Below are 13784 nucleotides of genomic sequence, written 5' to 3' on the forward strand. Positions count from 1 at the left end.
ATGAAAAGGAAATGCTTTCATTTATCCTCCGCGTTCAACCAAGAAGAACAGTGCTCTTTTCAAATTACTATATCCTATACAACATTTTTACCCAAGATTTTTAAACATATTTTGGGATTCTTCATTAGTAAAACCACTAGAAATAACAAGGAATATTGTGAAAATCCTCAAAATAAAAACTACCATTTGATCTAAAACCATGAAACTACCATATGAGGTGACAATCTGATATATAGAATCAGATTAGCAAAAATAATTTTCACCACAGCGAAATTTACTGTCAAACCTACTGCTGTTTATCCTGTAATCTATTTCAGACTTACTATTAACTATATGGACCACCAAAAGACTGTAAACACTGTCCATCAAATTTTCTTTCAGTTTTGAAGAGCTGTTTAAGAAAACAAATAATAGATTTCTAGCTATGAATAACAGCAATGCTTAATTCAGAAAACTTCAGTTGAGCTTTGATGACACTCACAATGAACACTAACCTAAATCTAATTAAGCTCCTATTCATTTTGATAAAACACACCTGTCTGAGTTTTATTAATTTAACAAAACAATTTTAGTATCAACATGAATTAATTTTCCTGAATCATAAATAATGGAAAAATATTTTTTTCTGAACGTTATTGGAATGTGTTAGTTTGGTTGGTATCATAAAAGAGGTTGAACTACAAATCTGGTGGAACCACCAAATTCTCCTTATTTTAGGATCCTGTCTTCCAGTCTAGGACTCATTTTTAATGTCTGGGACATTAACAATCAATAAATAAAATCAGTAACAAACAGCTGTACGGTATCTTAGGTGCCTTTGTCTAATGTATTGCTATGGAACATATATCTGGAACTGTGTTGCTTGCTTTCTACTCACAGCCCTGCATTCTTTTGCCCAGGTCTTTATCTTGTTCTTTTCCTATTCTGTTATTCTCAGTGTGTTGCACCAACACATTCTGACTGTGTTGTAATGGTGGGTTCTCATGTAAAGTAACCGCCACCAGCATCTCTAATTCCCAACTTTTCAGTCTTTCACTGTAGCTCTCCTTCTATATTAGGGAGTCCAATAGTGTGCAGGCAAAAACCTTAAGAAACATGCAGCCCTGGCCTTAATGAACAGATGTTCAAATCACCTCTACTCACATCAAAAACCAGGGACAATCAACGGTGGGTTTTAGCAGCTCCTTATGAAAACAGCATAGTTATCATGGGAATAATAGACTGCTGTACTGCAGAGGATGCTTGTCTGGGAACCCAGGCTGCTTTACTTCCCAGCTGATTACTATGAAATTTTTCTATTTCCTCTACTCTTCTTTTAATTTCACCATCACAGTCAGTATATGCCACAAGCTACAAACATCACCAGTAAATATTCATGCACATGAATTTGTTTCAACATCCTTTGTATAATACTGATTGGCGTATCACAATATGAAAATCTATTTAGCCATTTTTAAAAGCCTCTACAAAATAATTACTATATAGGAAGTAAACAGATTGTCATCCCCAAATATCTTGCACTAAAGCTAGATGAAGGAGGAATTTTCAAGCTGAATATAAATGCAGTCAGTTACTGAACACATGTTACATGAACTTAAGAATATAGATGAGTATTTGGAAGACTAGTTGCAAAGGATACTCCCTTCATGGGTCTTGTGCAGCCCAGAAACATATGAGCCCAGAAAGTCTGTCTTACAAAAGCATGTTTGAAATAACAGTAAGCAAAGATGAGGAGGCAGAATACTTTTGAGAACTTGACACTTTCCTTTTACATCTATGCTGCCATGAGGCTGCAGATCCAGTGTACGAAATATGAATGCTTTAAATCAGTTAGTATAAAATCTTTAAAAAAAAAAAACAACAAACAAAATGTCTTCTAGTACTCACCTGAAGAGCGTCAAAAAAGGGGTGATTCCAAACATATTTGAGTTTAAATCATCATATAACAATTCCGCTTTGTTCTGGGTAGGAGCACTGACTGCTTCTTTATCCAGAAGAACTAGTAGGACCTTTATAGTATCTCTGCCACAATATACAGTGCCGTGGTTTATGGAATGCAATTTTGGCTGAAAGGAAATAAAATTAAAGAGAACATACTGAAGGAAAGGTCAAAAAGTGAAATCAACAGCTCACTACCAAAAGCAACTAATAACAGCAGAGATGCAAGAACCTCCTCCTTCCCTTTCCCAGTAAGCATCTATCAGGTAACGTGAGTACATGGAAGATTCTTATTCATCCCAAGCAATGAGTAGAATTTAGATCATTGCCAGCTAGAGGCATACACTGAAAAGCAAGTCACACAAATATTCAAATCTATGTTAAAATCATGCTGCAGAAACTAACATATTATTTCCTTACAACCAACTTGAGTGCCACACAAACATTCTAGTGAAGTCCAAATCTTGTAACTGAATCTGCAAAAGCAGTTGGTTAGAAGAGAGATTTCCACCAAAATATAACAAGAGGTACAATCCCCTCTTGTTTGTAACAGAATAAATTCCTCAGTTTTCCACAAGAATTAAGAAGTACTTAAACAAAATAACAATTCACATCTGGAAGAGTTCAATGCTATAGCCAGCAGATGCAGAACTTCATAGGATTGCTAGAGTTGCAAGTTTATAGCATTTCTCCATAAAGTTCTAGGGGTTTTCTAAACAAATGTAGTGCTAAATACACAGCATTACGGTTTAAAAACCGCAGTCTTTCTTATTACCAATACAAAGAAACATACAGTAGCCTAAGTTTGTTTAGAACTGGACAAGCAACAAACTGCATTTCTCTAATCAGTTAACTGTTTTCAACACAGCCTTGAAAAGATCAAATTCTATTTCTCTCCCTGTTTGATTATATCAATTAGTGTATGTAGCTTTCAAGAAGCCATAGCAACACGTCAGTCAGTTACTATAAGTTATAATCAATAGCTAGAAATAGCTATTACAGAAATGGTTGTTATACTTGATTTTACAAAATTGGTCTATTTCAGTAACATTTAATTTCCTCAAAATTTATTCTGAACCTCTTCAGTCATTACATCACCACATCATCCACATCGTGGATTTTTATAAACCGCCATGTGGGTCATGGTAAATTTATCTTAATGAAAAAAGTATGAGTTTGACAACAGCTCAACTGATTATATACAAAGAAAATGTAACAATAATAACATGTAGAACATAGCATAACTTCCTAAATGCCAAAAGATGACCTTCAGAAATCTCACGTACTACTACAACAGTAGCTTGGTGTACTAACCATGGAGTAAATACTATTGTCCAAAAAACAATAGGAACTTCAGGCAAGACAAAATCTCTGCCACAAAAATCTTGTTCATTATTAAAATAATGGCTCTAAATATTTTTTCAAGTAAACTACTTATTAATCTTTCAAGGGTAGTGACCATTACCTACTCCAGACTATTCTAGCCAGTTCCAGAAATGCCAACTGGATTCGATTTACAGCAGTAAATTTCTAAGGAGGAAATTAATCACATTTGCTATTAGTCACTCATGAAGTCTTCAGTGAAAAGTAGTGCTTCCTTCTGCATAAAATATTGATTTTTTATACAGCTTTAGACTGTATAAAACAGATATTTACAGGAAAACTGAGCAATGACGTAAGAAAACTGATAAGAGAAAAGCAAATATTTTTCCAACAAAATAACTCCTTTCAGGTATATTTTATGTAGTGCCAGTCTTTCTAAGAGCTGCTGGAGGCATTCTTTTCAGCTCTACTGTTAAGTTCAGGTTTTCAATTTGTACTCAGAGTAACAAGTCAATTACTTCCATATGAAAAGCCTTAACACCCCATCAAAGGCAGAACTTACTATGAATACAGATATCTTTTTTTCCGAAAAATTACAGCAGTATTTTAAAAAAAAAATAATATAAAAAAAAAATACAGCATTCTCTTTAAAGATAACAAAACAATATGAGATACATATGAAACTTAGCACAGAGCTTTAACCTTTGCTGTCCTAAGATCTTAATGGAGCAATATAGATGTTCCAATTTTTCTTTACAGTTCAAATTCATTTGGAAAATGTATGGAACTTTTTTATTTTCAAAATCCACAATCAAAACCTGATAATTTATCTGTTCAGTAAAATGTTTTTCTACTGAAAGCTCCACTAAAGCCTGCAGTTTGGTATCACTGCTTAACATTTGCCTACGCCTTCTTAGCGAGCAGTAGATTTCTCAAGCCAACCAGCATATCAGCCACATTCAGACCACAGTCATCTCTCAAGGCTGTTAGCTATATCTGGACGTACATATTATGTGTATGAATGTACTTTGGTGTGTACAGTGAAAAGGATTAGCTTAAAGCCCATCATTGTCTGATATGTACTCAAGTTTTCTTGCACAGAAGAACTATAATAGAATCTTCCCACTCAAAAGCAGATTGGTTGTTCCAGCAGAGAGATTAAATTCAAAAACGTAATTGGGAAAAATTTCAGCATAGTACCACTGACTCACAGTAATGTAATTAAGTCAATAAGCTGACCACAGATGCCCACTTTAACACAACTTCATACTGTTCTTAACAGAATTAAATATTTCCACGTTTCTCGACAACCATCCTGTTATTTTCTGCCTCAACAAGGATGCTAGTAAACATTTCTACAGATTACTAGACAACAGTCTCAATCTACAGAAGACAATAAGAAACATAAGCTGTGTAAGAAAAGCATTGCTTGCTAAATCAGAAGAATCTTCCCTAGATGATAAAAAAATCTAAGATTTTGTAATTTTTTTTTTACAAGGAATCCAGTTAGCCAGATCAAGAGAAAGACAGAAATGATAGGGCTGAAAACTTCTCAGATGGAGCAGAGAAAGAAAAAGACAAAGAAAATAAAGGGAAATGGAAATACAAAGTAATGGAAGTTTCAGGAGATGCAGTAAAATGAGGACGCTAACCTGTGGAAACATGTATTCAAATCACTTTAACTGCCCACTAAGATCTGGAGACCTTTATTGCTTATTGAAAAGCAAAAGGATATTGGAAGTTTTATAAAAATCAGATAGAAATCTTGTTACCCTGGGGTAATTCTGGTGATTTGGCAATACCAAGCACTCTAAAAATAGACATAAAAGTGTTCAGCAGTTTCCTAGACAAAAACACATGATATAAGACATTGTTTTATATCTATCAACAACACAAAATAAAGCTGGTTGATGCAGTCATTAGAAAAATACCATAATATAAAGCCATGTAGATTCAAAGTAGAGAAATAACAAATAAAAACATGTATTTGGGTGTACTCTCCTCTCTTTTAAAACTTTAAATGTTTTGATTCCCTCCAAGAAAAGAAAACACACACACAAAAAAAAAAAAAAAACCAAACAAACAGGAAAAAAAACCAAAATGATTAGTAACTGTGTCAGTGTCTTGAAACACTGAAAGAGAAAAACATACACAGAGTATTTGGATTTTCATTCCTCAACCCTGCCAAGGTTTCACCTTGTTCTCGATTTCTTTCATATTCAACCACATTTTCAGCTTCTTGCCTTTAATACTTGATTCAGAGATAATTAAAATTTGTATTCTTTAATTGAAATGCAGATATATGTTCTCAAATCTTAACTCAAGTTTCAAGAGGGTTGTTTTTTTTTATTTTTTTTTTTTGCTTGGAAATGTTATAGGTCTACTGCTTTGAAATTACTGGCAAATCTAACAGCTACAAGTATTTACATTTAGAACTGCTGCAAGAACAAAATAAATTTTGAAGAGCATTTAATTTACTATTTCAATGTAAGAAGTTTAAATAAATCAGCTTTTTGAAATCCACGCTGTAATCCTAAAGTATACGTCTTTCAGCAAGTTTAAAACCTAACTGTAGAGGAAATGACACTGCTCTATTATTAGGAAAAGATAATACTCTGTATAAAAGTCTTAAAAAAAACCAAAAACACAAAAACACAGAACAACAAAACCAGGAGAAGGACACTTGCTTTCTTGTAAAGCTAAATAGTAAAAAGAACAAAAGAAGGCCCATTACCCGTGTTGGACTGACTCCAGTGGTGCTAGCAGTCAAGACTTCATGTTGTGAATCGATAATATTTTTAATCTTCAAATCCAAATCTTGTACAACTTCCTCTACTGCCTGATAGAAAGGATCCCCATTGCTTCGGCCTTTCATCAAATGCGTCTTCACTGTTGACAGAATTTGCCCCCCTGCGACTCTGAAAATAGGCAGAGGGTCATCTCCACATTAATCTTGGCAGCACTTTAGTATACCTATTAGTGTTGAACATAGCTAGTCTTCACAGTTAATCAAAACTCTTCAGAGAACAGCTTTGATCTTTCAAATCAAAGAGCAGTGTGGAAGCATTGTCCAACATAATAGCCTGCTTAAGAAAAACAGAGATTATAAGAAAAGGTAATGAATTCAGCATTTAGTACTATTCTGACCTGCAACACAAAACTAACTTTTCCATAAAGTTCAAAGAAAAGCACTTTCTTTAAACCTATAGTTACTGTTTTGCTCATAAGCTGTTAAGTGAACAAAATGGTTTGCTGGAACATGGATCCTAATTTAACATCCATTTCAGATTTTGAGTGTTATGTGCTTCATGAAGGTTCTTCACAATATCAGTCTGCTTTCAATTTTGTTGAAGTAGTTAGTAATCAGACTAGATGAACACTATTTTGTAGGTAAAGGTACACAGTACAAATCTTCTTTGTCATCAAGAGAAGAAACAGAGTATAATTATGCTAAGACCAAACACATCCATGAAGTTAGATATACAAAATATAAATAATTGAATGCCAAAATATTTGTTTTGCTGTAGCCAAGAGCAGGGCCAACTTTCCAACTTCCTCCATTCTTAGTAGCGCCCGCCTAATTTTCCTAAAAGGATACCTTGCAAATACAAGGACAATCATATTTTGCACACATTGAATCCTGAAGAGAAATCGTAGAATTCCTCCTATGGACACCTCCAGCAACTGAAACTCTACCTGTCTAGATTTATAATCCAAAATACAAAATAACTGTGTGGGGCAAATGAAGAACAAGGACTGAACCAGAGGAAAACAAGATTGTTTATATTGTTTTCTGTTAAAATACATGGAAGGAATGGGGCCAGGCATCTTGCTGTTTTGGATTATTCTGGCCGAACAAAAATCCTGGTAAATAACTTAGAAGCCCTGAAGTTAATGTGAAACATTTTTGGCTTTTTTCCAGGTCAGAAACAACTATTTCCATGCAGTTCTCAGCTTTAAATTTACAGATTAAAGATTATTCAATTCACATTAGAATTTGCAGGCTTGTTTAAACAGATAAACGTTAGCTTTCCAGAAGCTTAAGCACAACGCATGAACTCAGCCAAAGGGAAAGTCACCAGGTGAAGTCCCTTAGCACAAAGCTCAAGAACCATACCAGATCTTAAAGAGAGGAAAAAAACAATGCTCGTCTACCTCTGCTCCAAAAAACACAGTTCAGTTTAACCACAAGAGAATGAAAAGTTCAAGGAGAGAAAAAATAAAAATCATTCAACGCAAGTTGTCAAGAGGTAACAGAGTATTGTTGAAGAAAATACTGTCTCAGAGATACATACAGGAACTCTAGCCAAGCCTCCTGATACTTCTTGCCAGACTGTTTTATTTCCTCAAGACTAAAGTGTTGTTTTCCAAAACAATACCCTCAAATGAGAAAAGCACTGTATTAACTGAGTAGTATCTGCTCCATAAATACCATATGGAACCTACAAGTCTAGAACAAACCTGCAGGCGAAGAGATCAGTTGAAGCTGTGTTTGAAAGCATAGAACACTCTGCGTAGGGAAGTTTTGAGCATATAGATATCATTATACTTTCCACATATATTACATGTATGTGTATATGTATATGTACATATATTAGTGTGCATATATATACATATACACAGATATATATACGTAATGTGTGTATATGCTGAAGAAGGATTATTCTATACATAACACTGGACACAAAGTAAAAAATGATAATTGTGTCCTTAATGAAAATGCTATGTGTAGTATGTAATTCTTGATTACCTTGCAGTTTGTCTCCAAGGAAAAAGAAAATATGATAAAAATATTTTTCTATGCTTATTTGTTTGGTATTTTTTTGCTTCTATTACTCAGTGCCAATGAAGGATACTAGCTGTTATAAATAAAGTTAATTTAATCTCTTTTCCCCCCATATTCTTTTCCAGGAAAGAGTTCCAGTTCCCAGTCTGATATATGCAGTACTAATTGGAGCAAGGAAAAGTTTATTCATACCTCAACAAGAATTTATACAAATAAGTCAAGGTATAAAATATTCACCTAATGTGTGTGGATCAGTTACTCAAACACTGTGCCACAACTTATGCATTTTACAACAGGAAATGATACTGAATAAAGTTATACTGTGAATTTCATTTTATTAAAGTATTGAATAAATATATGAAATGCTGTATACACCTCTCATTGGTGCTATTCACAAACTTACTATAAAAAGCCCTAATTAACTAAGTGTTACAGATTCATAATGTATGATCAGACTAGTCAGAGGTGGAAAAGCAAGTAAGGCATTCTTTAGGCAGTTATGTATGTTATCTAGCATAGATTGAGATGGCTAGGCTGCTGTTCAAATTTAAGCAGTCCATTCTGTGATAGATTATCATCTGTCCATCAGAAAAGACAACTCATTGGATCACAAATGTTTCAAAAAGCAATAATCTTGAAGATGGATTTATAAATTAAATAAAAAATGTAATACTTCTAATTCAAGTAATAAAATAAGTGACCTGAGAATTTCTAGATCTGCCAGGAAGATTTTACTGCTACTGACATTCAAGCAAAGTTTACCTCAAAGTATGAAAACAAATGAAAAGCACTGTAAAAAATGCAGCTTTTGGGGGTTATGCTGGTGGTTTTTGTTTTGTTTATTGAAAAATGAGTCTGAATGCCAGATTACTCTCATTCATATTTCCTAGAAAACCATTTGAATGTAAATGGAGTGTAAAATATCTGGCATAGTACTAGATAGTAAATGTTTATATGAATTAAATGGGGTAGAAAACTGCTACCCACCTTGCAATTCCTAACAGCTAGAATGCCAGTAAAAGTTTGTTTTCAATATGAAATTATATCAACCAAGTTATCTGTCTTAAAATCATTTCTTACATCAGCAGATGTTAAGAATTTTAATTCTTCTTAATGCAAAAAGAGGAGAGCAAAACCCAAGTGAATCCAAGAATAAACATTAAACCAAGTAATGCCATTTGTCTAAGATAATGTTGAACTTGGGAAACCTTGTCCTTTTCAGTCAGGGTGCCTGATAAGAATTCTCAGATCTCAGGTGGCTGCCATGAAATATTCTAAAACAAGGTGCATAAGTCTCACATCCTTGGTCCTTTAAGTCATATTGTGTGAGGATTCCTTTCAAATCCAATTAAGAGCAAACATCTCTCAGTTATCACTATGATAGATATTGTAAGATAGCAATTTTTTTTTTTTTATTTTTATTTTTTTAAGTACTCTAGTAATATGATTTTCTCATCAGAGTCACGTGCAACAAGATTTCTTTGTTCTATGTAGAGGAAACAGACCTGGGGGTTTCGGTTGATGCTTGGCTGAACATGAGCCAGCAGAATGCCCAGGTGGCCAAGAAGGCCAATGGCCCTCCGGCTTGTATCAGAAATAGTGCTGCCAGCAGGAGCAGGGAAGTGATAATCTCTCTGTACTCAGCACTGGTGAGGCTACACCTCTAGTGCTGTGTTCAGTTTTGGGCCTCTCACTATAACAAAGGCATTGAGGCACTGGATCATGTTCAGAGAAGGGCAACAAAGCTGTGAAAGGTCTGGAGCACAAGTCTCCAGATGAGCAGCTGAGAGAACTGGGATTATTTAGTCTGGAGGAGGCTGAAGGGGGACGTTATCACCCTCTACAACAACATGAAGGGAGGTAGTGGTGAGGTGGGAATCAGCCTCTTCTCCCATGTAGCTCGCAATAGGACAAGAGGGAATGGCCTCAAATTGCACCGGGGAGATTCCTTGCTGGGCTGCATCATCCCAGCTGCTGAAACATGAAGTAAGGCTCTCATAAATATCACCATCTTTCATAAAACAGTCCCAATTAACTCTTCTATTTCCTGCCCAAAATAGTTTAGACTGCTGGGCAAGTGAGTGAGGGAAAGCATGCAATGACACCTCAGGGCTATGTTGATATGAGGGAACTCTGAAAGTAATGCCTTCAATTTTATTACGTTGGTTCATGACATCAGAGGCAGATGGTGTCGGTATTGCATTAGAGTCTGAACCTTCCTACCAATATTTCATTACATTTTGCTGTTGTGTGACAGATGGTAGCAGAGGCGCAGTCTGATAAAATGGCATCTGATATGGAATTGCATATGAAGAAAAGGCATGAAATTAAATTCCTCCATGTGGAAAAAATGGCATCCACTGACATACTTTGATGCTCGCTGAACATTTATGGAGACCAAGCAGTAGATATGAGCACAGAGAGGTGCTGGGTGATGCATTTCAGCAGTGGTGACAGCAACATGAAAGACAAGCCACTTTCCAGATGGTCACATACAGCTGTCACACCATGAAGTGAAGGATATCTCCATCAGCTCATCTGTGCGAATTGGCAGATTGTGACCAGTGAACTGTGTACAGAGCTGAATATCAGCTTCAGTGCATTGGAAACAGTTGTGGCAATTCTGGACTGTAGCAAAATGTGTGCCATGTGGGATAAGCAAATGCTCACATAAGAACAGAAAGAATGCTGTATTCATTGAGCAAATACAAGGCTGAAGGTGATGGTTCCCTGGATTGCATCATCGCTGGAGACAAGACTCGGTGTCACCACTAGGAGACAGTCAAAACAGCAGTCCATGGAGTGGCAGAAGAAAGAGTTCAAGACACAGTCCTCAGTAGCTAAAGTGCACTGTTTTTTAGGTTAGGAAAGGGGTGATCCTTCTGGATTTCCTGGAACATGGACAAACCATCAACTCTGATTGCTTCTTCAAGACACTGACTAAATAGGAAGCTCAAACTTCTGTAGTCAGGCCCAAGAAGATCTTTATTTTGCAACACAATAATGCCAGATGCCATATCAGTTTGAAGACCATGGAGACCAATTTTGGCTGGACTGTCCTACCACACCTCCTGTATTGTCCAGGTTTGGCACCTTTTGAATTCCGTCTGTTTGCACCACTGAAAGATGGACAGCTGTGAAGCAGTGGGTCACATTCACTGGTGCAGATTTTCATGAGCATTGCCTGCAGGCTCTTGTTCATCACTGACAAAAATGCACAGCTAATGGAGGTGACTATGTTGAAAAATACTGTTTTGTAACTGAGAATTGGCTCTATGAAACAGTGTTATTGTGATCTTTCAGTCTGCCGTAATGTCCGTGGAAATAAATAGGAGGCATTACTTTCAGAGCAATTAATATGCATCTCAGGTGATTGAATTTAAGACTTCACAGGAAAGACCTGTGTTTAGTTTTATAATTAATGTCTAGTTAAAGTTTTTTGTTGGTTTTTTTTTAAGCAAACAAATCCCCAGATGTTTTAGATCAGTTGATCACTGATCATTGGCCACTTCTTACCTTTGATTACCCATATCATCAAATGTCTAACAAGAAAGACTTATGAAAACAATCTAAAAAGTAAATTTGGTTTGTTACCATAAACACCTCAAGATCATAATTTCAGAAATAACAATTTAAATCCCTTCTGTAGTTTCTGACAGCAGTGAGTAAAACATACACCAGAAACATCGCATGTTTCCCTATTCCCTTATAAATTTCCCCCATCTTCCTCCTTACAGTGTTTCTCTTTGAGCTCCCTCAGTCTAGGAGACAGCCATCCCATTACAATTCTGTCATGCCAAGATGACTGTTTGGTAAGTCTGCTTAGGAAAAACTACCTAAGAAATGAACAAAGCTCTGAAATAAGACCATTCTTACCTTCTAAATTCTACCTTCTAGAAGATTTCAGGCAGGGACTCTGGAAATGGCTGAAAGGGAATCTCATCCCTGTTAATAAACATCTGAAGTATAGAAATCATGTTGATGGAAGTGGACTGTTTTTGGTGGTGAGCAACAATAGAACAAGGGGCAACAGGCAGAAACTGGAACAAAGATGTTCCATACTAAAACAAGGAATAACTTCTTCACTGTCAGAGTGATGAAGCATTTGAACAAACTGCCCAGAGAGGCTGTGGAGTCTCCTTCTCTCATGATATTTAAGACCTGCCTGGCCACTTTCCTGTGGAACATGCTGTACTGAACCAGCTTTAGCAGGGAGGTTGGACTCTGTGATCTCTAGAGGTCCCTTTCAACCCCCTACAGTTCTGTGATTCTGCATGAACTTTTTTCAGTATCCTCCTTTTCAGTGAAGTTTAACGCAAAAGACCTATGACATTTAAGATTTGATAAGAATTGACAGAAGGAACAGCTTACTATTGTGAACATGAACCAGCACTAAAAGAGTACACTGTTCATGTAGGATTTCTCTCATTTACCCTGTAGCCATAAAGAAAAAACAGATGTCTAAATTGAGATAAGAATGTCTGACTGAGGAAAAAAGAGATGACAAATGTAATTTATGCACTCAGACAAAGCATATTTTAATAGGTTACAAAGATGTGGTCATGCATCAAGGGTTAGAAATCACAGCCTTTTTGTTCGTTACAGATTTAGGAAAATATTTCAGAATTTAAGAACTGAAGAAATATCTACTTTTAAAAATTTGAAATTAGACGAAGAGTAGCAATTTAGTTCTATCCTCAAATACAACAAACAAACAAAAAAACACCCCAAAACAGAATTTCAACTAGTTTCATCCTAAGAGAGGAGAAAAACTAGATAAAATAGAAGTAAGAAACAATATGGACTATTATTGCTCCTAACAGAGTAGTAATTGTGCCTTTAAAGTAAACCCACTTTTGGTAGCTAAGTTATTTGCATAAAAATGGAAAAAGTAGCAGTTCATCTTCAATAAGATTTTGAAAATAAAATTTTATCAGTGGACTTATCCATATTTTTAAAATATCTGTGAAAGAAAGAATTAACTATATCAAAACCCAGTACTACATATGTTAGGTATTTTTTCATGCTCCTACCAACACTTATGCTGCATTACCAAAAATGCTTACCTCTACTTTCTTCCACTGAGCTAAAAATAACCATCCCTCAGGAGATATGCCACCATCTAAAAGATCTGGAATCTTCTCAAGAATTTACTGCCAGAAACATAGTTGGTGTTCTGTCAGTGTGCTCATGAACCAAGATTAATGTGTGTTATTCTCCATACCAAACAATGCTCCCCAAATCCTGTGGTGAAGCTATGACTAAATATTTTTTGGGAACAAGATCCTAGGAAAACAACTGATGCTATTGATCTGGACATGTGCAAGGCCTTTGACATGGTACCACTCCACATCCTTATCTCCAAATTGCAGGAATGTGGATTTGATGGATGAACCGCTCAGTGGATAAGGAATTGGTTGAAAGGCCACAAAGGGTGGTGATTAATGGCTCAATGTCCAGGTGGTGGCTGGTAACAAGCGGTGTCTCCAAGGGGACTGTCTTGGGACTGGTGCTCTTTAACATCTTTATCAATGGCATTGGTGACAGAATTGAGTGCATCCTCAGGAAGTCTGCTGATGACACCAAGCTGAGTGGTGTGGATAACACAGTGGAAGGAAGGGATGCCATTCAGAGGGACCTCAATAGACTTGAAAGGTTGGCCTTGGAGAATCTAATGAGGTTCAAAACAGCAAAGGGCAAAGTTTTGTACTTGGGCTGGAGAAATCCCAGGCATATA

At 36.0% G+C, this 13784-nt stretch overlaps 1 protein-coding gene across 1 annotated transcript in view; it reads right to left on the minus strand.

The window, feature by feature from the left end:
* Nucleotides 1–13784, minus strand: part of PARPBP (PARP1 binding protein) — a 45322-nt gene that overhangs the window by 12669 nt on the left and 18869 nt on the right. Inside the window, exons 7-8 of the mRNA XM_072356661.1 lie at nt 5996–6179; nt 1888–2066 (exon numbers count right to left, since the gene is read on the minus strand). Coding sequence (XP_072212762.1) covers nt 1888–2066; nt 5996–6179 — 363 coding nt within the window. The remainder of the gene's footprint in view (nt 1–1887; nt 2067–5995; nt 6180–13784) is intronic.

The sequence above is a fragment of the Excalfactoria chinensis genome, chromosome 1 (assembly GCF_039878825.1).
Source record: "Excalfactoria chinensis isolate bCotChi1 chromosome 1, bCotChi1.hap2, whole genome shotgun sequence".
NCBI classification, from domain to species: Eukaryota; Metazoa; Chordata; class Aves; order Galliformes; family Phasianidae; genus Excalfactoria; species Excalfactoria chinensis.